The following is a 27924-nucleotide window of genomic DNA, read 5'->3' as shown; positions in this document are numbered from 1 at the left end:
CATTGAGTTTTTTCACCACCTTTGTTCTTCTGTTCCCCGCCACCACCATGAAAAACATACCAGCTTACAATATAAAGACAATTTTATTGCCAATAAGCTCTTAAAGACTCAAAATTATTCTTATTTTTTTTTTTTTTTTTTATGCGTCAGTAGGATCTCGTTTTTCTCCTCCTGATGAAAAAAATCTGGTCATAGGCATCTCTCATTAAAAATAAAATTATTTGTAATAAATAAATATATAAAATAAATATCATATACATTTCATAAATAGTTTTCATCCTTATGCTTGCATCTATATAATGTTCCTTGAAAACAGGAGCACTGTGAGTTCAGGGGAAGGGGATTCCACAGATTTGGGAGCATTGACCCAATGATGGACGGGTCACCATCGGGTAAAGGTTGCTGGTGAAATCCTCGCGTGTATTCGTTTTTCGGGTCTTCTGCCATGGGATGGCACGGGTTGTGTTTATCACCCATCCTGCTTGGTTACAGAAGATGTCATCTATATATCCAATGTTCCAAAAAAAAAAACAAAGTGGCCTTAAGTGCCTATATCCCATACTTATAATGTGCGTGAAAGGTTAGCGGGTCTGTGATTTAGGGTTATCTATGGAGCCCACCCTAGTCGGACCACCAATAATCCTGTTGGCTCCATCTGGATGTATGTTTGTGTCTTGGATAATTTTGTGAAGCTGAGCCTCTAGAGGGGTCAAGGCTATCCCCGTCCTCTATAATCTAGCACACAAGACTATAGTAGCATGTGCATGTCATTTGGATCGTCCCCTATCCGCCCCCCGACAGCTTCTAGTCACGTGCTAAGGCTTGTGGACCGTTTCAGTGATAGTTCACAGTCGTTGAGTTTTACATGTGGATTTCTAACATGGGTTGAGTTTAGGTTACAAGTTCACCATTAGATATATTTTACGAGATTCCAAAAAGAATCCCCTTTTTAAGGAATTTTTGTTTCGTGTCAAAAAAAAAAAAAAAAGGAAGAACTATATGATCCCCTTAGAAAGATAATGCTCTCATACATTCAAGCACAGTACCATTACTCTCAGTCTAAAGCCTTCGGTAGGAAGAAGACCACCATGAGCCATTCCCATTGGTCTCACTTCTACCCAAGGCTTAAACTCAACCAAAGTCAGGAATGCTTATTAATATTGGGTTCCAGAGACTGGTAACCAGTGGTATACGTTTGTTGGTAGAGAATGGTACAAAGTACCTATTGTCTTATCTATATTTACAAAAGTAAGTATCTCTTTTATATAAAAAACAAAGGAAAAGTGGTCTATATTGTGACGGCCATCACTCTTTCTCCTTCTAAACATGTCCTCTCACAACGGGTTTACAAGGATTGTGCCTTCAGGCCAAGTAGCATTTTAAACAGCGCTCCAGCCACTGTAAGAGTCCCAGGTATGTACACTGGCTTCAGCAGGTAGCGGAACATCACCTATAGTGGAAAAGGTCTCTGTACATGACTGGTATTTTAGAAGGATCCACCGGCCTCGGGAGGAAATGTGTGAATTTCTGGTGTCGTCTCGTCTTGTATCCGTCTCTCGGAGAACCGTCTTTATTTAGGGCCACGTAGAACTGTTTGTCTGGGTCCATATGCTTATACAAGGTGGATGCGTACGTGTTGTACCAATTTTCTTCAAACTGCTCCCGAAAAACACATTCCCTGTTCAGTTTTTTCTGCCAAACAAGAAGGAGAAACATTGGTGAGTTTCAGATGGAGAAAATGTGCACAATACGGTTATATATTATACATAAAATATAGTGAAACCTCTTCAATCTCCTTAGGATAGGTCGGTGGAGGTCCTATACCTGGGACCCAAGCCAAATAGCTGCTTGTGCTACAGCCTTGTCCTTGTGCCAGTGAGGTCATGTTCACTGGTCACATGGCCACAAGTGAATGGGGCTAAGCTGAAATACCAAAAACAGCCTCATGTAATGTGTGGCGCTGTGTTGGGTATTCAGTGAAGAGGCTATAGGCTCACCTAAATTCAACCAGCTGATCTATATGTCCCTCCAACCATCACATATTGATGGCCTATAACAGGGATAGGGAACCTTCGGCTCTCCAGCTGCTGTGAAACTACAACTCCCATCATGCTCCATTCACTTCCATGGGAGTTCCAAGAACAGCAGAGCAAGTATGCATGCTGGGAGTTGTAGTTTTGCAACAGCTGGAGAGCCGTACGTTCCCTACCCCTGGCCTATAAGAATGGTTCATCAATATATAAGTCTAGGACAAGCCCCTTAAGATGATCACCTAAAATTGCTTTGAGAAGTATTGGTAATCTTCGGTAGAGGTTTTACTCATAGAAGATGGACAGTAGGACTATTATAAGGTGCAACTAAGACAATCTGGTCTGATAAGGAGGAGACCTTCTCAAACGGGTGGTCTAGAGAAGCCTTCAGCTTGCACTTGTCACCAGAACGCTCTCTATACTACTATATATAATAGAATAGATTCTAGCAGATCTTGAAACATAACCCACTACCTTTGACTCGATACTTGAGATGAAACCTTTTTGCTTTCTCCTTAAACATGTCTAGTGTTAGCCTGGAGATTGTGGCCGACTTATCACTCAACAGATACCGAAGCCTGTCTTTTATAGAAGTTCAATATGTCTGGTCCTTCTTTGCCCCAACATCACAGATGGAAGGTCCTGGTACATGCTGGATAGTCCATTGGTCCCACCAAAATTATTGGGTTTGGCTCTGGGTTTGTGACTAGGGCGTTGGAACTTTTACTGCATCGCCCCAATGACAATTGTCGCATATAATGGACGTGCAACAATGTATCAATAGCAAAGCTGCCTGAACGTTCCACTTGTGTCTGTTCTCTGGTTCCACTTTTACTAGAACCTGGACTGGTCTTTGTTGCTCCATATATAAAATAACACCTATAATTAACGCAGTCATTGAGGACTTAATCTATGGGAAAGACAGATGTGATTAATGGTTTAGCGTGACTTCAGATGGAAGAAATGCTACTTTCCGTATGTTTACAAGCTATTTGGGGCCACATAGCCTTAGGGACCCTTGATGGATTTCCGGCAGCGTTAACAGCCAGACGGATCCTCCCGCTCGCCCCGGACCGAAGACACGGAAACAGCCATTTATTATAAGAACAATCTGCGCTCCCTTTGTCCTGGTACCTTACAAGATACTGGCATGGCAGGGGTTAATGAACTATGATTTTTTTTTTTTTTTTTTTTTGCCTGCATTCTCCCAGCTGGGTTTCTGGGAAGAAAAAAAAAATAATTCCTTGACTTTTTTTTTTTTCCTTTGGACCAAGAATGTTTTTCTTTTAGCGTTGCTAATTGTGTCTTTGATCATTTTAATAGGAAAATCTCCACCTGTACATAGATTTTTTTTTTGAAGATTGTTCCCTTATGCCTTGGCACAGACAATATATGTTTTCAACATGAATTTTACAGCTTTGACATAAAAGAAGCTGGCTTGCAAGTGACACATCGCAGGGCCAGCTCAAATCCGCAGAGGGAAGAGAGCGGGCTATTGTAGAAACACATTTTTAATCATGAAATGACTACCATATGTATATACGTTTGTGAAAAGCGAGAGTTTGCAGCACAGAAATCTACCTTGTCCTAGGGAAAAAAAAAAAACCCAGGGATTGCTGCGGCCCAAAGAGGGGATTTCTCTCCATTTTTGTTTTTCTGCATTAATCTGGCAGGAAGGTGAAATCTAATGACTTATTTGGCAGGAGGTGCTGACATAGGTACAGTAAATTAGGAAGAGAAGTCCTGCTTTCCCTTCGCACCTTAAGCCGCTCAGGTTGTGAACTTGTACAGGCCCCATTAAATAACCCTTTTGTGCCAACAATAATCCTTTCTGAACAGTAGTTTAGCAAAACACCGGGTTCAATGAAGGTAAAAAAGGCAGAGAAATCCGAGAAATACTATATACAATTACAGAACACAAGTTCACAATGGTCAGGCCCTCCGGACATGGGGCGGTATTACATTTATAGGGTGTCTACCGATCAGATGTCTGTGCCGAGGGCCTAGGTCGTGTAGGAATATGGCGGCACTATGGTTGGCACTATAGCCTAGTAGCAACGGGGTCATGGGTTCAAAACGATCAAGGGCAACCTCTGCAAGGAGCGTGTATGTTCTCCCCAACAACCTGCTTTTATATATTCATAAAGAGTATGAGGGTAGTAACTATTTATTAGCGCTCCATTAATTTCATCATGCTGTATGTTATTATATTAATCCCATGGTGCTCTGTACATTATTATATTATTCTCATGGTGATGTACATTATTATATTAATCCCATGGTGCTCTGTACATTATTATATTAATCCCATGGTGCTCTGTACATTATTATACTAATCCCATGGTGCTGTACATTATTATATTAATCCCATGGTGCTGTACATTATTATATTAATCCCATGGTGCTGTACATTATTATATTAATCCCATGGTGCTCTGTACATTATTATATTAATCCCATGGTGCTGTACATTATTATACTAATCCCATGGTGCTGTACATTATTATATTAATCCCATGGTGCTCTGTACATTATTATATTAATCCCATGGTGCTGTACATTATTATATTAATCCCATGGCGCGCTGTACATTATTATACTAATCCCATGGTGCTCTGTACATTATTATACTAATCCCATGGTGCTGTACATTATTATACTAATCCCAAGGTGCTCTGTACATTATTATATTAATCCCATGGTGCTCTGTACATTATTATATTAATCCCATGGTGCTCTGTACATTATTATATTAATCCCATGGTGCTCTGTACATTATTATATTAATCCCATGGTGCTCTGTACATTATTATATTAATCCCATGGTGCTCTGTACATTATTATATTAATCCCATGGCGCTCTGTACATTATTATATTAATCCCATGGCGCTCTGTACATTATTATATTAATCCCATGGTGCTGTACATTATTATATTAATCCCATGGTGCTCTGTACATTATTATATTAATCCCATGGTGCTCTGTACATTATTATACTAATCCCATGGTGCTGTACATTATTATACTAATCCCAAGGTGCTCTGTACATTATTATATTAATCCCATGGTGTTGTACATTATTATACTAATCCCATGGTGCTCTGTACATTATTATACTAATCCCATGGTGCTGTACATTATTATACTAATCCCAAGGTGCTCTGTACATTATTATATTAATCCCATGGTGCTCTGTACATTATTATATTAATCCCATGGTGCTCTGTACATTATTATATTAATCCCATGGTGCTCTGTACATTATTATACTAATCCCATGGTGCTGTACATTATTATATTAATCCCATGGTGCTCTGTACATTATTATATTAATCCCATGGTGCTCTGTACATTATTATATTAATCCCATGGTGCTCTGTACATTATTATATTCATTCCATGGTCCTGTACATTTGAGGGTTTACATGCAATGCACCAAATACACAAAACAAGTACAATACTAACAGTGACCTGTTGCAACGGTGGGATAGAGGGTCCTGCCCGCAAGGTCTTACAAATGAATATAGATGAGTCCCATAGACTTCTGTGTATGTCATGCTACAGCTCCACAAGGCATCACTTAGGGCTTCTACACTATAAGTCTCCATACGCTGCTGTACAGACTATAGGCGCATAGCTCTGCTCTGTTATATTTACTGAGGTCCCACATTGCAGAACCGCAGTTTTTTTTAATGCAAATTTTGCTGCGTTTTTTTTTTTAGCCAAAGCCAGAAGTGGATCGAGCAGAAGGGAGATGTATAAGATCCTCTTTTATATTTCCCATTACTACTGACGCCACTGCTGGGTTTGGCTCAAAAAACCAAAGCAAAATTTGCAACAACCCCCCCTTCCCCCCCCCCAAAAAAAAAGCCTTTCCACAATGTGGGGTCTGAGCCTAAGTGTGCCCATAAATCTTCTCTCCGCTATTGCCCCCTGACTATCTATACACAACCATGACCAGCTCTTCTGAGTCTACATGTGTTATCAATGGAGAGAGGAAAGTAATCCGTATACAGCAGATGCTTGTTCCCCATCACTGCTTAAAAACCCCGTGGTCAGCAACTCCTGGGTTCACATATTTTATTGCCCCCTGCAAACAAAATTCGCTGTTCAGCTGGATTCTTCGGTGTGCGGCGGTCACTTGTAGGCTTTGAACTATCTGTGTTGCACAATGAGCTCATCTTTATATTAGTGGTCTATACAGGGGACACGGCGAATGTCGCAACACTAACGTTACAGACATTCTAATTGGCAAACTTTATTAGTAGCTAAAGTCTCTAAACATTCCCATGACTAGATGTAACCAGCTGCAGCGGAATGCTCTATAGATACATTGTAACTTTCAGACCATTTCTACAGCTGGCCACTAGGGGCGCTGTCTCCATAGGCTCTGCAGAGGTTACATAATACACATTTATCCTGCAGGTATAATAGGCAATTAATGTAATTTCTCTTTGGAACATCTTATGCAACTTGTTTACTTAATACTTATAGCGGTGGTAATAAAAAAAAAAAATCCAATGTACAGAATCGATACTTTCTTTTTTTTTTTTTTGGACGGTTTCATTCCAGGATTCTTCGTTCTGCGAGGATTAAATAGGATGATCTATATTTATCCAGCTGCAAAACAAGGCAACACTCACCCAATTTCCAAATGCCTACAACTGCACATTCTTAGGCCCTTGGGCACACACGAGGTGGGGATTCACATTGTAACCTAATTACTAATGTTTTATCAGATTAAATGATCAAGATTTATTCCAATTAAAAAATGTGATTATCACAAGTCAATGCAGCTCGATGAAGGGAAAACTGGGTGAGGCCGTCCTAAATAACAGCACAAGGGACATAATGTTACCGAGGCTGAACTCTAGAGCTCCTATCTGTCCATCTAATGCTAATATCCAGGATGAGCCCTGAAATCGCTGCATGATACATTGTAGTAAGAAGATGAACGATCCTCCCTGACACAGGGTAACATGTATGTATAATGTAGCACATACCTGCTGGAGACTTTGCTATGGTGTCATGTCATAGAGTCAAGGCTTGACTGTCCCCGGCTATTCTCGGTATTGTAATTACCAGATTACACGCGCATCAATGCATTGTCTTATGTAGCAAATATAGGGAGGAATTTATTACCCCTGGGGATTGTTACAGCCTTCAGTCTCTTAGGACATGGCTGCGTCTTCTGCACGCAAACCTACACCGGTCAGGATTGATTATTGTAAAGATAATAAAATTTTGGAAAATCTCTTATTTGGAGACCAGTTGTCTCCATTATGGCTATAAGACGTCACCTGCGCAGGATATCAGTACAATACAAGGTTACAGGGCGCAGTATTCATAAATCCCAAGTCTTCACTTACCGACCCATACAGCTCTCCTCGCTCATTCATGCCCAAGTACAGTCCCGAGTCCACACCGCGGATACTGACAAGACCAACAGCCAAACTAATGAACTCCAAAATGCCTAAGGAAAAACAAATGCACAGTGTGAACAGATCCGAATGCTGCAAACGTATCATGGCTGCTATATAGTAAGACGTCTCCTCTCACACTTTACTATGTACAAACGTCTAATCCTCATGGAGCAGGTAAATCTCATAGTGTGATATTTCATTAGGTTAGTAGGCCATGCACTTAGTGGTCTTGGTGCTTGTTCACACAACAGCGCACGGTCCCATTGAATATAATGACTCTATTCACATGAGCATTTTGTTACCGGTCTGTGACATATTGGTTACATAATGGAGCGTATCACATGTCGGACGGTTTTCAGGGATTCCTCAATAGATTCAAGGCCATGAGGAATCTATGAAGTCGGATTACCCTTGGGTGCGCTATGTCAAGGGCAAGTATATGGCGTGTCGGGTGAATAAACCTTACGAGGAGTCGGGGTGACCGTCCTAGATCACGGACTTCTGTCTTAAGACCTGTGTTGAGATGGAGTTCCTATTAGTTAGCTCAGTGATAGAAAATGTCTCCTTACATGTCTGTCTTGCTGTTGTTGCTTGGCCAGTATGTCCATGGAGACCTTGTATGATTCCCTGTACCAGACCCATACATGAGGTTTACCCCTACGCCTTACTGTGATCCATGGAGACCCTGTATACTGGTACATAATGGACTGTACCAGACCCATACATGTGGTTTACCCCTACGCCTTTGATCCATGGAGACCCTGTATACTGGTGCATGATGGACTGTACCAAACCCATACATGTGGTTTACCCCTACGCCTTTGATCCATGGAGACCCTGTATACTGGCGCATGATGGACTGTACCAAACCCATACATGTGGTTTACCCCTACGCCTTTGATCCATGGAGACCCTGTATACTGGTGCATGATGGACTGTACCAAACCCATACATGTGGTTTACCCCTACGCCTTTGATCCATGGAGACCCTGTATACTGGTGCATGATGGACTGTACCAAACCCATACATGTGGTTTACCCCTACGCCTTACTTTGATCAATGGAGACCCTGTATACTGGTCCTCTGATGGGCTGTACCAAACCTATACATGTGGTTTACCCCTACGCCCTACTTTGATCCATGGAGACCCTGTATACTGGCGTATGATTCCCTGTACCAGACCCATACATGTGGTTTTCCCCTACCCCTTACTTTGATCCATGGAGACCCTGTATACTGGTACATAATGGACTGTACCAGACCCATACATGTGGTTTACCCCTACGCCTTTGATCCATGGAGACCCTGTATACTGGTACATAATGGACTGTACCAAACCCATACATGTGGTTTACCCCTACGCCTTACTTTGATCCATGGAGACCCTGTATACTGGTACATAATGGACTGTACCAGACCCATACATGAGGTTTACCCCTACGCCTTACTTTGATCCATGGAGACCCTGTATACTGGTACATAATGGACTGTACCAAACCCATACATGTGGTTTACCCCTACGCCTTACTTTGATCCATGGAGACCCTGTATACTGGTACATAATGGACTGTACCAGACCCATACATGAGGTTTACCCCTACGCCTTACTTTGATCCATGGAGACCCTGTATACTGGTACATAATGGACTGTACCAAACCCATACATGTGGTTTACCCCTACGCCTTACTTTGATCCATGGAGACCCTGTATACTGGTACATAATGGACTGTACCAAACCCATACATGTGGTTTACCCCTACGCCTTACTGTGATCCATGGAGACCCTGTATACTGGTACATAATGGACTGTACCAGACCCATACATGTGGTTTACCCCTACGCCTTTGATCCATGAAGACCCTGTATACTGACGCATGATGGACTGTACCAGACCGTTACATGTGGTTTACCCCTACTCCCTACTTTGAAGCTCCTCATACATAACAAGAGTCATTGCATTTCCTAATATTCAGACCAGTTTTGTCTTCAATGGGCTTTCATGGTCGTAGACTCAGGTTTGTCTCCTTTATGTGTAGGGGATGAAAGTGACCATTGGTTTGCCCATTGGCCGTTGGTTTTTAGCACCGTCACTAGTCAGTGACCCTACATGGCATTTACATTGGCCGGATTTCAGACCCTTCACGGCCACATTATAAAACCTAAAGTGGATCTGCCCTACAAACACACATGGAACAAAGAAGTTCTGATCACACGAATATCCCGTAAGCTATTTTCCAGCCTTGAATGCGTACATGCTCATAAAAGGATTCTTGTCAGTGAATTTGTCCAGAAAGTCATCTTGGCTCAAACATCACAGATAAGGTCTTCATAGCAGTTACAAAACACAAGGAACATTTGGAGGAACTCGTCCTACGTCATAAGCACTCTACTGGTATACTAAGGTTCCTCCAACCCTTCCCAATGGCTCTGCTTGTAGGGTCCTCGTCCATAAGCCGATAACATAATGAGGGATGATCAATGGGAATCAAGTGATCGACGCTCATTTAAAAGGGCCTTGTATGGGCACCGGCAGATAGTAATATGATCACTTGTCCCCATAGAGTTTCCATTTTGTTTATACTGGGAGATATAGTACCAGCCAACAGAGCTTTTTTGGGGTGCGCACTTGTTGACTGATCCATGTCCCCTTTAAGTGTTGAGGCAATCGCCCAATAACTAGCCCATGTAAAGGGACTTGGAGTCGTATCCTGAAAGTATTGGAAAGAACGTTCGCATAAAGATCCTTCGCCCATAAATGCATGGCCATCTTATAGGACCATATCCGCAAATATAAAGCATAATGTATATGGCCGAACAATCCTTCAACCATCACCCTACTTTCTAATGTGTATGGCCACATTGGCTACAATCATATAGGTTACACTGATAATAAGACTACAAAATAACCATTTAAAGGGAACCTGTCGCCCTATAATCTACAGGGAGCATGTTATAGGGCAGGAGGGGCCAAGCAGACTGATCTATAGGTTTGTGAGAAACGATTTAGTATAACCTGTTCTTTCTATGGTTAGAATGAGTTAATGAGTCCAGTGGGCGGTCCTAACCATGTCAAACACTGTTAGGACGGCCCACTGGACTCCAGCATAGAAAGAGCAGTACATTTATTAACCTTGTGGTGGCGCTGCAGGAAAATCAAGCACTACATTAAAGCTGAAGACTGGGGGTCTTAGCACGGGGGACACTTTGTGATCAACTTATTATCAAATGGCACTTTAAGAAAATAGGATTATAGAAAGCAGCGCTAACCAACCATGTCAAGACATGTACAACCCAAAAGGTGCCAACCAAGACCTTCTCCAGATGTAACAGATCTTCTTCCAATCTGGAGAAAAACTGGAGACAGAATGTGCCAAGAAAATCCTTGCTTTTGGGGGGCATCTGTGGTTGGCACAGACTTCGAGTTCGGAGGGTTTTTAGCTTCCCACTCCTCAGATCATAAGCACAGGCTGTGTTAGAGGAGACCAGTCCCTTTAGCCCTGATCCAATATCTTGTGATGCCTACCTCTGCTTGGCAGCCAGTATATAAACATGGCGGCTGGTTTGGGCGGTCCTAGCCCTCCAGGAGCCCGGAACCTGAGCACTCACTAAATGTGCCACTTCCATAGCAGAGCCATGATGTGCAACCCCCCGAGACGTACCCCTGGGCTATACACACCACTGATTGAGAGCCACTGACCAATCTATACGACCCTATAGCTCTTCTGATCAGGAGTATATCTATGAAATCTACTTATATATAGTGCAATGGCTAACAAATATGTCTATAGGTTCGGGGGACTCCTTTCCTTCTGTCATGGTAGCCAATGCAAACCTTTATAGAAGATCTAGTCGGTTGTATAAGACGTTCATGATGTGTGTGCTATTGGGGTATTGGCAGGGGACCCCTATAGAGCACCTGCAGGACGTCCGTGTCCTCCGGAGATGGTGCGCTGTACACACTGTATGTTCCGCACAAGGACTTCAGCTCCATCATCAATAGTTTTCCTGGATGACGCGGCAGGGAGTTCACATTTATCATCCAGCAGATGAAGAACAATTCGTGCCGGGGTGATGCTGTTCACCAAAATAGCAGCTGGCGTTGCATCTTCCAGACTTCTGTAACTGTTCACCTTTCAACATTAAAGGCCTTTTAATGAGTCTTCTGTACTTTGGCAGGGATCTTACTGTTTGTGGGCCAGGGGTGGAGACTAATTCGATCCCGTCTAGGATTCCTTTGGTTTTCCAATGTACCTGCTGCCATACATTCATTGAAGTGGGACACATCTGCTCTTTATTTCCGACTCTATCATCTCATCTCCAAGGTCAAGAAAACATGATAGCCACCAAAATTCATCAAACAGTCTTTTCTCAGAACACATCCTTTACACTATTTGCTTTGTACAAGTGGAAAGCAATAGAAGGTCGCCTTGTTAAAGAAGCCGTCTGAACAATCCGACCGCGTCTTACATCAAACGTTGCAGTTTGGTGGCGATCCATGTGTAATGAAGACCTATTACGTGTCGAGCCAATATTGGTGACCTTGAGACCTTCCGATAATAAATCTATGGATCTTTCAGTGGATACTCCATGTGGCACCGCGCCGTTTACTGTACAGACAAGCACAGGGAGTCACCGGCCGGCGCCATATGGAAGCCATTTATTGGTAGCAATTGCAGTCAAAACACAGAACGTGAAGTCCTTGGTCGTTGCCCCTTTGTACTCGCAGTCACCAGATGGAGGAATTAGGCAGCGGTTTGGATGGAACTCTGTTTCCAGCCCTCGGTCAGACACAAGGAGCGGCCGGCCGGGGCTGGACAGATCCCAGCTGTCTGATACTGACCTTCCAGTCAAAGGGAACGCTAGGATTTACTGCAGACAGGTGGAAAATAGGAAGACAACAAGTACATTTACAATGGTCTGAAGTCTAAGGATTTCCCTCATCCATTCTTATGTAACATGAAAGTCAGAAAAGTCAGGGGTCACGACTGCAACAACAGTAAGGGTTAATCGGACGGCCATTGATGTAGTGACCAAATGTCCAGTCTACTATACTGCTAGCAAGTAAGATGGAGACGGCATTACATATTACTGGAGTATGTGCAAAGGACCAATGTACTGGGCTCCTTCATACCGCCACATACGTGACAACACATTACCCTGCAAATATCCAATCTGGCTCAGAACATCCACATATCCGAAGCTCGATTCAGTCTCTTCTACCCGAGAAGCTGATGACAAATAGAATATTTTATACATGTTCTTGCCTGTTGCACCAGTGTGAGATAAATAAACCTTGTGGACATTACTACGGATTTCAGGAGGATCCAAATGTGATTGAGAACAAGGCGCACACGGCTACGGGTCAATGGATGCGCCTAAATTACTAGTCTATCCCTCATTCATTTACCAGGCCTAGCATGACTCTAAGCCTGGCTGGAAACCAATAAGTAACAAAAAAAAGAGAAAAAAATCCAGTCTGATATTCAACAGTCATTCCGAATTTATTCTTTGTTAGAGAGGACAGGAATAAGTCAGCGCCAAGGAAGGGACCGATACCGGCAACATGAGAAAATGTCTGACATGGAGAATGGTATTAATATATCTATCTATCTATCTATCTATCTATCTATCTATCTATCTATCTCCTATCTATCTATCTATCTATCTACCTACTATCTATCTATCTATCTATCTATCTATCTATCTATCTACCTATCTATCTCCTATCTATCTATCTATCTATCTATCTATCTATCTATCTCCTATCTATCTATCTATCTATCTATCTATCTATCTATCTATCTATCTCCTATCTATCTCTTATCTATCTATCTATCTCCTATCTATCTATCTATCTATCTATCTATCTATCTATCTCCTATCTATCATCTATCTATCTATCTATCTCCTATCTATCATCTATCTATCTATCTATCTATCTATCTATCTATCTCCTATCTATCATCTATCTATCTATCTATCTCCTATCTATCTATCTATCTATCTATCTATCTATCTATCTATCTATCTCCTATCTATCTCCTATCTATCTATCTCCTATCTATCTATCTATCTATCTATCTATCTATCTATCTATCTATCTATCTCCTATCTATCTATCTATCTATCTATCTCCTATCTATCTATCTATCTATCTATCTATCTCCTATCTATCTATCTATCTATCTATCTATCTATCTCCTATCTATCTATCTATCTATCTATCTATCTCCTATCTATCTATCTATCTATCTATCTATCTCCTATCTATCATCTATCTATCTATCTATCTCCTATCTATCTATCTATCTATCTATCTATCTATCTATCTATCTATCTATCTATCTCCTATCTCTATCTATCTATCTATCTATCTATCTATCTATCTCCTATCTATCTATCTAATCTATCTATCCTCTCTTATAATAATGTAACAGTTTCCAATCGCGTTGCGACTATACAATGGAATGAGTTCTCTGCTCAGAAGAATTCACATATGTTTTAGTACTCTTCTGTGGAAAGATATGGAGAAATATACCCTGTTTAATTTAGTCTATTAAATCATGGAAACTTTGACAACTGTGCCCGTGAATGTGATGAAACTTAAGATTTCACAAGAATGAAAAAGTATGTTACATATCCAATATGTGATTAATGGCCGCTTGTTGACACGATAGTGGACAGATTTCAATATTCTTTTATATGTAAGTTCTTACTTCTTCTGGCTCTATCATCTCAGGGCAGCAGACAGTATATGATCCAGGCTCTACCTGGTGGTGGCCATGACCTGGCACGTGCCCTGGGGGCTGTGCCATAAGGGAAGGGGGCGCCAACAAACCAGTCTGCCTTGGTGAATGCATTAAGATAATGGTCCAGTGCAGCAAATACAACATTTGTCCATTGTGAATGGGAGTCGGTTATGGCTACTGCGATGGCGTGTGGTGCAAAGTCAGGGCACAAGAGGAAAACGGAGTCCCTATAGCTTAGAAATCTTACCTATAATGGCAGTAGGGATGGTGGTAATAGTATTATTAGTATTATTCACTACACACTTACCGACATCTGTGTTCTTTGCATGGGTTAAATAGATGACTCTTGTGTTCTGCTAATGGTGACTGCAAATCAGGGCCATATTATGGGTGGTGGAACTTGAACCCAACCAAACCCACATATAGGACAGGTGACAACCCATGTGTGTGGTCTTCTCTATAGACGTCTATAACTGTTATGGAAACAGCCAAGCCAATGACTCTCTAGACTTCAAAAGAATGTCACAAGCATTGGTGGCCTCCTCTCCAACTCTTCTAGACTAGACTAGATGCATAGGCAGAACCGGAGCCCCCATACATCTGGCCCCATCATGTCCCCCTTGGACCCAGGACGGAACAGGAGCCCCCCTCCCTCTGGCCCGTTGTTCCCCCTTGGGCCAAGGGAGGAGCAGGTGCCCCATACATCTGGCCCCGTCAGGTCCACCTTGGACCCAGGGCGGAACAGGAGCCCCCCTACCTCTGGCCTGTTGTTCCCCCTTGGGCCATGGGAGGAGCAGGTGCCCCATACATCTGGCCACGTCAGGTCCACCTTAGACCCAGGGCTGAACAGGAGCCCCCTACCTCTGGCCCCATTACGTCTCCCTTGAGCCCAGGGAAGAGCAGGTGCCCCATACATCTTTCCCCGTCATGTCCCCCTTGGACCCAGGGTGGAACAGGAGCCCCCTACCTCTAACCCAGTCATCTCCACCTTGAGCCCAAGGAGGAGTAGTACTCCCCTACCTCTTCCCCGTTGCATCCCCCTTGGGCCCAGGGAGGAGCGGAGCCCCTTACCTCTAACCTGAGGCCTCTTAGTTAATGTTATATCACTTATGCCTAGGTCTCCTTATAAGACGCCTATGGGAACCATCCAATGTCTTATTATATCAAATGTGACAAGTACTAAATAAATACATTTTACCAATCTCTAAAACGCCTATAAATAAATACCGACAGAAATGAAGACAGTAAAAACTAAACCCCGGGTGTCAGTACCGATAAGTGCGTGTTTATGGGAGTCAAAAAAATCCAACGAGAGTCTGAGAAGTCGCTGAAAGGAAATCTAAAGGAAAGAAATTATAGAATTAAAACCAGCGATCAATCTACAGATTAAACTGTATTTAAAGGTTTGAGCCCATAAATCAAAGGATTCCTGCTGGCGGCTTTGACTTCTTCAGATTATATTCTGGTAAACTTTGAGGTTCGTAGGATGGGAATTAGTGACAAGTTTAGACAGGCCGATCTAAAAGACATGGAAATGCTGTGGAATGTTCTAGAACTGCTCGTGTATACGGCGATATGGTGGTTATATGCAATCGCATGCTACAGTGCGCACACACTATATATATATATATATATATATATATATATATATATATATATATATATTGACCTGAGATTTCTGCATCGCCCTATAGACTTTGTTAGGCGACATCCAAATATGGCCTTGTCTAGGTTTAAGGGATATTTTCACCCCTTAGAGCTGAACCTTAAAGATGGAGACGGCGCCATTATTCCCTAGGATTAGTATCAGCCTCCTTCCGTACGGCTGTACATTTCTTATTCCAAACCAGTTTCATTTAACCATGACATTAATAATTTTATTTTATATATTTTTTAAAATAAATTCTTATGCTAACCTTCCCAAATAAGAATCAAGTCCAGTATGTGCCATGTACAACCACTAGAGGGTGCTGCAGAGGGAGAAACTCCTTGTAACAATGATATCTCACTGAAAATGTAATTTGTAGATCATGGTAGTCAGGAACTGCATATACCCCATATATATATATATATATATATATATATATATATATATATATATATATATATATATATATATATATATAGCATTTGGTGGCCTATATAATGGCACATGCTAAAATGTAGTAAAAATTTCACAACTGCTGTGGATATAACTATAGGAAGAATTTAGATTTTAATGGATAATCTCCAAGGTTACAGTAAGGCTGGTCTTACACGGCCGTAATGTAAATCCGCAATTGAGGGTTTTCAATAGCGGACACATTATATTCAGTGCGGCCTCTTACACCACTGGATATTTTATCCATGGTGTGCCAGGCTGCAACCAAGGTCACAGTACTGCACAGACTCGCCCATAGATCTCTACCTCTAACCTGAGGCCTCTTAGTTAATGTTATATCACTTATGCCTAGGTCTCCTTATAAGACGCCTATGGGAACCATCCAATGTCTTATTATATCAAATGTGACAAGTACTAAATAAATACATTTTACCAATCTCTAAAATGCCTATAAATAAATCTCTAGATCTCTATGGGCGAGTGCGGCAGGACACGGGCATCTGCGGAGTCTATGTTACCGATCAGCAACTTGCGGACCGCACATTCAATACAGTCGTGTAAGGCCAGCCTAAGTCAGGCTCGTATAAACCAAGATGTCTTCTAAGTCTATCACAAACAGAAGGTTTCGTGCATACCCCATGGTGCGGGCAGATAACAAGACAAGTCAACCCTCAGATAAGAATAGTTGGAGGAGACGTGTAAATTGTTCCTTTATGTTCTTTCGGCGACAATGAATCCTGATTCAGGAAACAGCTTGTAAGTGCGGAGCAATTTACTCTGACGTGTGCACAGCTGCTCCCGGCTCCTCGGCCTTCATTAGTACAAGGTTTGGTATCAGTCACACTGGGAAGAAAATCACATTTTATACGCTGTCCACTGTCCTTAAGAAATCCAACCCTTTTTCTTTATTTGGGGATGTGATAGGATTGAGGTTTGTTATCTACGCCATCAGCCTGCGTCATGGAATCCTTAGTAAGGACTGGCTGCTCCTTGTCAGGGAAAGAGTTAATAGCCAATGATGGCGGCACGGACATAATATCCTGGGCTTGTGCTCTATGATTCAGCTCCGCTCCATGTACAGACACAGGTTTCCCATAAATACTATTGGGCTTCCCTTTGAAATGCAGCTCACAAATATTCATTTAACACTGCCTTGGGGAGCGCGGTAATGTACAAACCCAGAATGGCTTATATTGAATGTCTAGACACAGTCACTCACATGTAACATGGGGAATGGAACCGAGAAAGCCGGGCAGGAGAGGACAATGGCCAGGTGGAGCAGAGAAAACAGCTGGAACCTAATGCTTAGCGCGTACGTATTGCCCCCAGCTAATGGTATAGCCCTTATACTAGTGGTGGCCCCCAGCTAATGATATAGCCCTTATACTAGTGGTGGCCCCCTGCTAATGGTAGAGCCCTTATACTAGTGGTGGCCCCAGCTAATGGTATAGCCCTTATACTAGTGGTGGCCCCAGCTAATGGTATAGCCCTTATACTAGTGGTGGCCCCAGCTAATGGTATAGCCCTTATACTAGTGGTGGCCCCCAGCTAATGGTATAGCCCTTATACTAGTGGTGGCCCCTAGGTAATGGTATAGCCCTTATACTAGTGGTGGCCCCAGCTAATGGTATAGCCCTTATACTAGTAGTGGCCCCAGCTATTGGTATAGCACTTACTGTATACTAGTGGTGGCCCCAGCTATTGATATAGCCCTTACTGTATACTAGTGGTGGCCCCAGCTAATGGTATAGTCCTTATACTAATGGTGGCCCCCAGCTAATGGTTTAGCCCTTCTACTAGTGGTGGTGGCCCCTAGGTAATGGTATAGCCCTTATACTAGTGGTGGCCCCTAGGTAATGGTATAGCCCTTATACTAGTGGTGGCCCCAGCTATTGGTATAGCCCTTACTGTATACTAGTGGTGGCCCCAGCTATTGGTATAGCCCTTATACTAGTGGTGGCCCCAGCTATTGGTATATCCCTTATACTAGTGGTGGCCCCAGCTATTGGTATAGCCCTTATACTAGTGGTGGCCCCAGCTATTGGTATAGCCCTTATACTAGTGGTGGCCCCAGATAATGGTATAGCCCTTATACTAGTGGTGGCCCCAGCTAATGGTATAGCCCTTATACTAGTGGTGGCCCCAGCTATTGGTATATCCCTTATACTAGTGGTGGCCCCAGCTATTGGTATAGCCCTTATACTAGTGGTGGCCCCAGCTATTGGTATAGCCCTTATACTAGTGGTGGCCCCAGATAATGGTATAGCACTTACTGTATACTAGTGGTTGCCCTTGTCTTGGCTCTTTTCACATCCATTGAGTTGCTAAGTGTTTTTACATTGAGATCTATGTGGTCATATTTATCTGGGGACCGGAGCAGTAAAGACCTTAAGCTGGCCATAAAGAGTAGATTAATGTCAGCCAAGTCCATGCATTTTGGTACGAACAGCCAACTATCCACAAGTGAAGACACCTGAACACTTCATACACAGTATGTGGGTATTCTATGCCATTTTGTGCATTATCTATTAGAATCTCTTCACTAACATCAACTTCTGAGAACATTTCAGAGATTTTGCGAGACAACAACACTGTCTGAGCCTTTATCAGCAAACTGCAACTAGCTGTACTGATTGTCCTGCTAGCAGAGCTGTACATAACAGTCCCAGAGATGGGGAATACCCCTTTAAGGCTTGAGATGAATATTTTGAGTAAGAAGATCACAATGTGTTATGCTGATAGAACTTGTAAAAAGCAAACAAATACTTTTGATACAAAGTGTTCAGAAATAACTCAGGGACGTTACTCAAAGTTACCCATAGTCACATCCATTTGGGATACTGGCCATGCTCTGTTGTGTGTTTTAGTGAAATTTTAAGCTGAGAACATTTGGGTAACAAGTCTGTAGAGTTGCTGTGAAGTCACCAGCTGTGATACAATAGATCAGACTCTGTTATATTCAGGCCTGCAGTAGATGGACCCCCAGCTGTAGCAACTATAGAAAGAAGAAGCAAAGGGAACCGTCCTCTTGTCGTGACGTTACCTAGTAAAAAAGAGATATCTGAGCGGTCAATTATCTTCTCAGGACCTTCATGGTGGGTTATACAAAGAACCCCCAATAAGAAGGCACAAAAACATGAAACTGTGGACCAAGGCGACATATGATGTACACGGGGGACCAACTCACTTGGAAGCTAAAACTTCTATAGTAACAATCTAATACTTGGACATTCTTGGAGACATATTAAAAATCTGATGAATGTCGGTAATAATACCAAATTATAGGACATCTGTGCCATAGACATGGTGGGTAACACGTAAAGGGTCTTTACTAGGAGTCTGGCCTGACCTCAGATTAACTTGTCCGAAATCACCAAGTTTGTCAAGACTGGCAAAGGAACTGGAATGATCCAAAGAGTATGACGGTCGCCCGACAGTCTCCAAATGTCAGGGGAAAGGAGGATCGGACTGGAAGGTAAGTCACCACCAGAAACCTCTTATATCCCTTTCTCCATAGAAATAAACTTGCAGTTACTGACAAGCTGAGATTATATGATATATGTGATATATGTGATATATATAAGTGAAATGTGATATATGTGATATGATATGATGTGCAATTTCAAGGTGACCCTATTTAGTGGGATCTCCGTCTCTCCTATGCACTTGCTTATAAGTAACGTAACCTTATAACGCACACTTGCACGCTTAGTGATACAATGTCTCCTCCTGTATCCTTTGCTCCACAATAGTTCACATAATGTTTAATTGACACTGAAATAAAGAGTTACAATAATGAACCAGGTGACCTTAAAAGTAACGCTGCAACCGATAGCCAGATCCTTAACTCTCTCATTACGTACAGTGGGCCCTGTAGTCGGCTCGCTCGGTGCTTAGTATTTTATTATGTAATAAGCTCCCTCTGATTGTAGAATTGTAGCTCAGACATGGTTTTTTGCAGCATCTACTAGGCTCCTTTCTCACCCCCCTCCTCCCCAAAACTTCTTACTCAGTCTGGATTTTCTGCTAAATTCATCTGACGATCTGGCGGACAAGATGTATTGTCAGCTCGCAGAGAGATCAGATTACAGCTGTCCATAGTCTATAGAGAGGGATTGGGAGGTGGAAAGAGGAGCCGGGGTGAATGGTAAGGAGGGGGTACAAGTATAAGGACACACACAGAAATGTTACTCCGCAGCTAATAGTCTTCTATGTCAGCCCAGTTATATTCATATCAATATGTATTGCTATATAATGTCCACCATGCTGCTTCTGTGTGCGATAGATGATTCTGCTCCTTTTCCCTCTCTATTTTCTGATATTAAATTTAAATTTCTGTGCTAATTTCCTCCTATATCATTATATTAGCAGGGGCTTTGTTTTTCTGATATAGTGCCCCTAATACCTTGTACAGTCATAGAGTTAAAGGGGTTATCAAGCCTTTAAGAATTATTTACAAAAAAGCTCAGAATACTACACAAAAAAGACTTATAGCTCACTGTGGCTCCTGTTCTGTCACTTCCTGGGAACCCTGGTTCTGATTCTTGGGTTCCCCTGATTCTTGTTCCTGGGTTCCCTTGGTTCTTATTCCTGAGTAACCCTGATTCTGGTTCCTGGGTTCCCCTGATTCTGGTTCCTGGGTTCCCCTGCTTTTGGTTCCCCTTGGTTCTAGTTCCTGGGTTCCCTTGGTTCTTGTTCCTGGGTTCCCCTGGTTCTAGTTCCTGGGTTTCCTTGGTTCTTGTTCCTGGGTTCCCCTGGTTATTGGGTTTCCCTGGTTCTGGTTCCTGGGTTCCCCTGGTTCTGGTTCCTCAGTTCTCCTAGCTCTGGTTCCTGCATTCCCCTTGTTATGGTTCCCAGGTTCCCTGGTTTTGGTTCCTGGTTCCCCTGGTTTTGGTTCCTTGTTCCCCTGGTTCTGGTTCCTGGGTTCCCCTTGTTCTGGTTCCTGCATTCTCCTGGTTCTAGTTCCTGCGTTGCCCTTGATCTGGTTCCTGCATTCCCCTTATTCTGGTTCCTAGGTTCCCTGGTTTTGGTTCCTGGTTCCCCTGGTTCTGATTTCTGGGTTCCCCTTGTTCTGGTTCCTGCGTTCCCCTGGTTCTGGTTCCCGAGTTCTCCTGGTTCTAGTTCCTGCGTTCCCCTTGTTCTGGTTCCTAGGTTCCCTAGTTTTGGTTCCTGATCCCCCTTGTTCTGGTTCCTGAGTTCTCCTGGTTCTAGTTCCTGAATTCCCCTTGTTCTGGTTCCTGGGTTCCCTGGTTCTGGTTCCTGGTTTCCCTGGTTCTGGTTTCTGGGTATCCCACTAATCTCTACGTCCTGGTTCTTTCGAAACTCAGGCAGTGACCATTTAGTCAATCACTAGCTGAGACAGTTCCCTACTGTGGCTAGTGATGGATTAACAAGTGGTTACGGCATCCAGGACGCAGTGTAATGGGAGTGGTGGGGGATCAGGGAGGTGATTTATGAGCACTTTGAGTTTTTCTAAACCATTTTTATCAGCTGTACGACCACTTTAAATGATCACTTGTGAAAACGTAAAGAGAACCTGTCACCACATCCCAGAAGTCCAAGGTTACACCTCATCTGGTAGGAGGTCACCCTGAGCATTTTGGTGTTTTGTTTTTTTTCCAAATCCATTGGGCTGTTCCAAAGATATAAGTCCAGTTATTGTTTATGCAAATTATAGTCTATTAGTCAAGTGGGCGGTAACAGTGTGGTTTCCCTGGGGTAATGTCTTTGCATGTTGTATGTCATACAATAAGTCAATGCAGAACCAGATATGAGCTAAGGAGAGAGAGGCCCTAAATTCTGCTAAATTCTGAATTTCTTCTCTTCTCTACTGGGATCCATGAATAAGACATGACCTATCTTATCACATGATCATCTCGAAGCACAAAGTTTATGAGAAATCAAATCAGGAAATATTACGTTGCAATGTCACATGCTAATTCTCACAATATTCTCCAAGGTAATGAAAGATCTGTTGTGTTAATGAAGTCAATCTAGCGATGGAAATGGAAAAAGTTAAATGAAGGCAACACTCCTGAAGATGGTGTAGACCAATGTGGGCGACGTTATATTTCAGCTCGGACACTTGAGTATTTTCAAGCTTTGGCTTGAAATCCCCAGGCCTAGAACCAGGCCTAGAAAGAGGGTGAAGATCGGCAAACACACAGCGATCCATTATAGGCCACCATAGACGCAACCACTTTGCCATATTGATCAACCTCGCTCAACCAGCGAGCCATTAGGAAGAGCGGTCACATACATGGTCACGGTTTGTTAGATGACTGTCATGTATTAATCCTGGCTTGACTGTGTAAGGCTCAATGGAAGCCTTTGTCTATCAGGGGGTCCATCAAAGAGCCCAACATTTCTGATGGAATTTGCAATGAAGGTTCCTTGCAAAGTCAACAAGCTTGTAAAGTTTTTACAAAACCGAGTTCCATCTGCACATGGCCTCATTCATTCATATCCCCGAGTTATAAGAATAATACATTCAGGCACAAGTAATAAAGGACACCAACACCAACACTAAGACCTCACCATATACGTTGTCTATAGGAATATGTGCCGTAGACAGGAGATGGTCCATTCTGGAATCCTATATCTAGTTATATGGAGGCTCGAGCTCTGATGGCCAACTAGATGGACATTTCCAATACTGCAACCCCAATAATAGCTCAACCCCACAGTTAGCAAAGTGTAACTCTAGGCCACAACGACCCCATTCACATGGCAGGTTCAGGGACCCCTGTTCTCTCCTTTGGATACTACATGAATGATGGTAAAGGTCTTTGCACTGACCGTATCATTGTCCATCCTAGTAGACACTTTTTCTGCCCTGATACCTTTCATGTCTTATTCATTATCAGATGACCCATATACAGTCCATTAAGATGAAGCCAGCTTTAGTAAGCTCACCTATGCACATCCTGGCCATAATCTGAACCATTAGGCCCCATGCACACCCTCGAGGGGCTTCTGATGCTCTGGTGCAATTTACTATACAGCAGGTCCTAGCCTTCTCAAATACATTGGAATGGAACCGACCCCATTGCAATGAAGACACTCGGATATCTTCCTAGTGCATCCCCTATAAAATGCCTATGGAACTAAGTTGTACATATGAGGCTTTACTGTAAATCAGGGGAAAACCAAGGAACCAATGTATGGGCAAACTAAGACGCCCCCAAACCAGTTTTACCCTTATCTGCATACATATAACTGAAAATGGATCTCCAAAGCTGAATAGCAGAGACATATCCGGAAACTTGTAGAATCCCTTTTATAAGGTCCAGGGATTATAATCAATTTCATGCTGACAGACTCCCTTTAAAGTGACTTGGTTATAGGGAGTCTGTCAGGTCTACAATGGCTCTCAAAGCGTTTATAGGAATTATAATAGGAGTAGAAACAAACCAATGAGCATTGTAGATCTAATCATCTATCTATGGATATGCAAATCAACCTCAAGTGCACTGGGGGCGGGTCTAATATACCACATGTGCAATGAATGTCCTCTAACGTTGTTACCTAGTGTCACCTTTTCAGTCTCCGCCTTTCTCACTGCTGTCTGTAGGCAATTTGGGCAATTTGGGTCCGCCCCCAGTGCACTTGCAGGCTGACTGGCATATCTATAAAAAGATGGATATCTCTGCACTGTTTCAAGGGTTTGTGGTGATAGGTTTGGGGCGTATTTTGGGCTCCCGTTAACATGACTGTATGTGTAAAGGCGTAGTGAGCCGTGACATGTCTACAAAGTAAATCAAGGATTGGACAAAAATAAAATAAAGGGGCAACACGGTGGCTCAGTGGTTAGCACTGCAGCCTTGCATCACTGGAGTCCTGGGTTCGAAACCCGCCAGGAACAACATCTGCAAGGAGTTTGTATGTTCTCCCCGTGTTTGTGTGGATTTCCTCCCATTCTACAAAGACCTACTGATAGGAAAAACGTACATTGTGATCCCTATATCATATATCCCTATATGGGGCTCACAATATACAAAAAAAATAGAGGTTTCAGAGGCCACAGTAAACCCTGCAACCTCTATAAAAAATAAATAAATAAGGTTGGTTCATGGCTTGGTGTTATGTCCTAGAATATAATACTTAATAATAATTTTCCTTATATAATATCTAATTATTGTATATCTGCTTGCTTTTAGTGAACAGAACTATCGTGTTTGTATCTGGACCAAGTCAGATCCATATATAATGTATATACAGTGTATCTAACTACTATAATGTCCTATAAGCTGAGCATTCATCATACTCATGCACTGTATAGATTTCTCATGAAGCTCCATCCATAGGTGATCCAGGACATTGGGTGGTCGCTCTATACCAGGGGTAGGGAACCTTGTCTCTCCAGCTGTTGCAAAATTACAACTCCCAGCATGCATACTGGCTCTGCTGTTCTTGGAACTCCCACGGCAGTGAATGGAGCATGCTGGGAGTTGTAGTTTCACAGCAGCTGAAGAGCCAGAGAGACAAGGTTCCCTACCCCTGTTCTAGAGCGACCACCCAATGTCCTGGATCACCTATGGATGGAGCTTCATGAGAAATCTATACGGTGCATTACATTGGGCAGAGAGGAGACCCGGACCCTGCGACTCCAGAAAGGAATCCGGGGAGGGCAGGACCGGGGATGAGTTGACTAATCCCAGACATTCCTGAAAATGTTTTTTGTGCACCTGCAGAAAAAAGGGAAGTCGGAAAAAAAAAAAGCAGCAGCTGACATTTCTTGAATATGAGCACATTTGTTTAGCATTTCAATTCTACCCAAGCGGAAACTGGAAAGGAGAGATGATTTATATTAATGGTGTAATTAGTTCTGTATGTGGCACTGGCGGCCCTGATCCGGGGTTGGTATGCAGGTTGGCAGGGCAGGGGTTAACCCTTGCTTTGCCAGGCCCAGGCCCACAAGGCATCGCGGGATGGTGATGTGAGAACAGACAGGAGAGGAAGGACACCTGTTTCCTCTTGGGTGGGTCGCAGACCATGGGAGCATGGGAGAGGGTCACTGCGAATTCTCTTCAATGAAGGCACACCTTAAACCTAGGTTAACCCTTTCATCATTGTACAAACAGCAGGATTATCAAGGGGCCAAGGCTGTTACTATCCTCAGCAATGTATATTGCAGGGTCCATATATATATTGACTTGTTAACCTTGTCATCCTAGGATATAAATCCTAACATGTGCAGATCTAAAGATAGGGATGGCTGGGAACAAGGACCGATGTGACGGATTCTGAGTTATGTACATCGCTGCGGAATATGTTGGCACTATATAATCAATGGAAAGTAAGTACATAAGGAATAGACAACACGACCTGTTTCCTTTAGGTGCAGTTACTATTAGATGGAATTATTCAGCGCTCGTTTCCTCTTTGTGATTTATGACACTAATTAAAAGCAACATCAAACTTCATAAATCACTGACGAGTGATCAGAACATCCCTGGTGTCAGCCATGTCTGCCTCATATACTATAACCCAACCCATCCAGCATCAGAGCAGTGAATAGGTCCTCCATCTACCCAGCAGCCTCTATAATATTCCTGATCAATAATAATCAATAATCTATATTATTAGATGAGCTATCCCTTTAAGAGGCGATGGGGTCAACTGACGTCCTGGGAAATCTGCTCTATCATGACTGGATATGTCTGAGGTAGGAAGATTATAGAGACTGGTCCCTGATCTCACCAACCTTTACCCTATGGTGACAGCACCCTGTAGTGCAATAACCTCATGAGCCTCTACTACAGTATATTCCTATATGTTTATCCCAGGATATTCCTCTATGTCATTAGATATCAGGATATTGCTACATGCTACTAAATCCCAGTACAGTCCTCTATACACCTATATGCCAGGAGATTGCACCATACCAGTAAATCCCAGTATAGTCCTCTATATGACTAAATCCCGGTATAGTCCTCTATACACCTATATGCCAGGAGATTGCACCATACCAGTAAATCCCAGTATAGTCCTCTATATGACTAAATCCCAGGATATTCCTCCATACACCTATATGTAAGGAGATTGCACCTTACCAGTAAATCCCAGTATATTCCAATATATGATTAAATCCCAGGATATTCCTCTATACCAGTGCATGCCAGGATATTCTTCAATACTACTCAATCCCAGTATAGTCGTCTATATGACTAAATCCCAGGATATTCCTCTATACACCTATATGCCAGGAGATTGCACCATACCAGTAAATCCTAGGATATTCCTCTATACCAGTACATGCCAGGATATTCTTCAATACTACTAAATTCCAGAATATTCCTCTTTAACACTAAATGCCAGTCACTTTCTCTATAACATAAAATGCAAGACTATTCATCCATGCTGCTGAATGCCACATTATGTTTCTATACTACAACCTGCCAGGATTTTACTCTTTACTACAACACGCTAGCATATCCCTCCATGCCATCAGATACCAGGATACTCCTTTATATCACTGAGTGCCAGGATAGCCTTCTATACTAGACTATGAGAGGATATCCCTGTATTCTCTCCATACCATAACACGCCTGGAGACTCCTTTCTATTTTACCAATGATGCCAGGATCTCCCTCTGTACTAGGACGTGTCAGGATACGTCTCTATGGCAAACTATGCCAGGATATCACTCTGTGCTAGAACATGCCAGGGTATTCCTCTAGAACAGTCATCTCCAGGCTATTCCTCTAAACCAGAACATGGCAGGATAGTCATCTGTGCCCAGGGAGTAAAATGTATAATAAACTCAAAGAAAAATGGAATTCTATACATAGAGCTAAGAAACTGAGGATGATGAGAATACAAGGGAATCCTCATAGGAAGGTGCAAACAATCTGATAATTATTAATTAATTATAAGGAATCCATGGAACCTGTGCTGGATCCTGGGCCATCAGTGGATACATTGTAAATATAGAATGTATCTATTTGTTACTATTTGTAGATTTAAACTAAGGTTCTTGTAAGACTTGTTCTGTAAATATTTTATAATAAGACACCGACATCTGTTTCTTTAAATGCATAATAAGAAATAAAAGAGAGAATCAGTAAAAAATGATAGAAAGTAGTATCTTAAGAAAGCTCAGGGACTCTTACCAAATCTGCTGTGGTCCTGCCTTGTGCCATGCACGGTACCATTAGGGAAGATCTCCAGGTGAAACCCAGTCCTGCAGTAGAGCTGCCTTCTCCTTAAGATGCCCTTTAGGTGAGCAAAATCAGTGGGAGACCCTCGTTGCAGCCTTCCTTCTATCTGACCCAGTCTTTCATTGAGAAACCCAGGAGAGTCAGCTAAAGGAACATTCCCAAGAGATGAAGAAAATCCATGCAAATCTATATCCAGAGATGCCAAGAAGCCACCAACTTCAGCCATTGCAGGAGATGACAGTGGGCGCAGTGTTGTCAATGCAAGTCCTCAGACTTTGTAGGAAAAGCAAGAAGTGAACTTAGTGGAGGAGTCAGATGAGAAATGTGCTGTTGATGTCCATCAACTTGTCAGTGTCTTGTGGTTGCAGCAGCCCCTCTGTGTAGATGTGTCCACCAGTGACCTTGTTCCAGTGGGGAGTTGGAGTCTTGTCCCTCTTCATTAATCTCCTCTTGCT

At 42.6% G+C, this 27924-nt stretch overlaps 1 protein-coding gene across 1 annotated transcript; it reads right to left on the bottom strand.

Annotated features, from left to right (window-relative positions):
• Positions 1-202: 202 nt before the first annotated feature.
• FGF16 (fibroblast growth factor 16) lies at positions 203-27924 on the bottom strand. The gene is made up of 3 exons (XM_075260253.1): positions 27422-27924; positions 7402-7505; positions 203-1692 (listed from the first exon to the last, which is right to left on the bottom strand). Exons 1-3 carry the CDS (start codon positions 27693-27695, stop codon positions 1447-1449), a joined length of 624 nt encoding a protein of 207 aa, XP_075116354.1. The 5' UTR covers positions 27696-27924; the 3' UTR covers positions 203-1446.

Source organism: Leptodactylus fuscus, chromosome 11 (genome assembly GCF_031893055.1).
Source record: "Leptodactylus fuscus isolate aLepFus1 chromosome 11, aLepFus1.hap2, whole genome shotgun sequence".
Classification (NCBI taxonomy): Eukaryota; Metazoa; Chordata; class Amphibia; order Anura; family Leptodactylidae; genus Leptodactylus; species Leptodactylus fuscus.
This window is presented reverse-complemented; position numbering and strand designations above follow the sequence as displayed.

What these genes read in the sequence shown, in the direction of transcription:
- FGF16 (XM_075260253.1), bottom strand. Translation starts at nt 27,695, where the DNA reads ATGGCTGAAGTTGGTGGCTTCTTGGCATCTCTGGATATAGATTTGCAT. An exon ending in GCAGGACCACAGCAGATTTG is followed by an intron (nt 7,506 to 27,421) that starts GTAAGAGTCCCT and finishes GTTTTTCCTTAG; the next exon opens with GCATTTTGGAGTTCATTAGT. An exon ending in GAGGAGAGCTGTATGGGTCG is followed by an intron (nt 1,693 to 7,401) that starts GTAAGTGAAGAC and finishes CTTGTTTGGCAG; the next exon opens with AAAAAACTGAACAGGGAATG.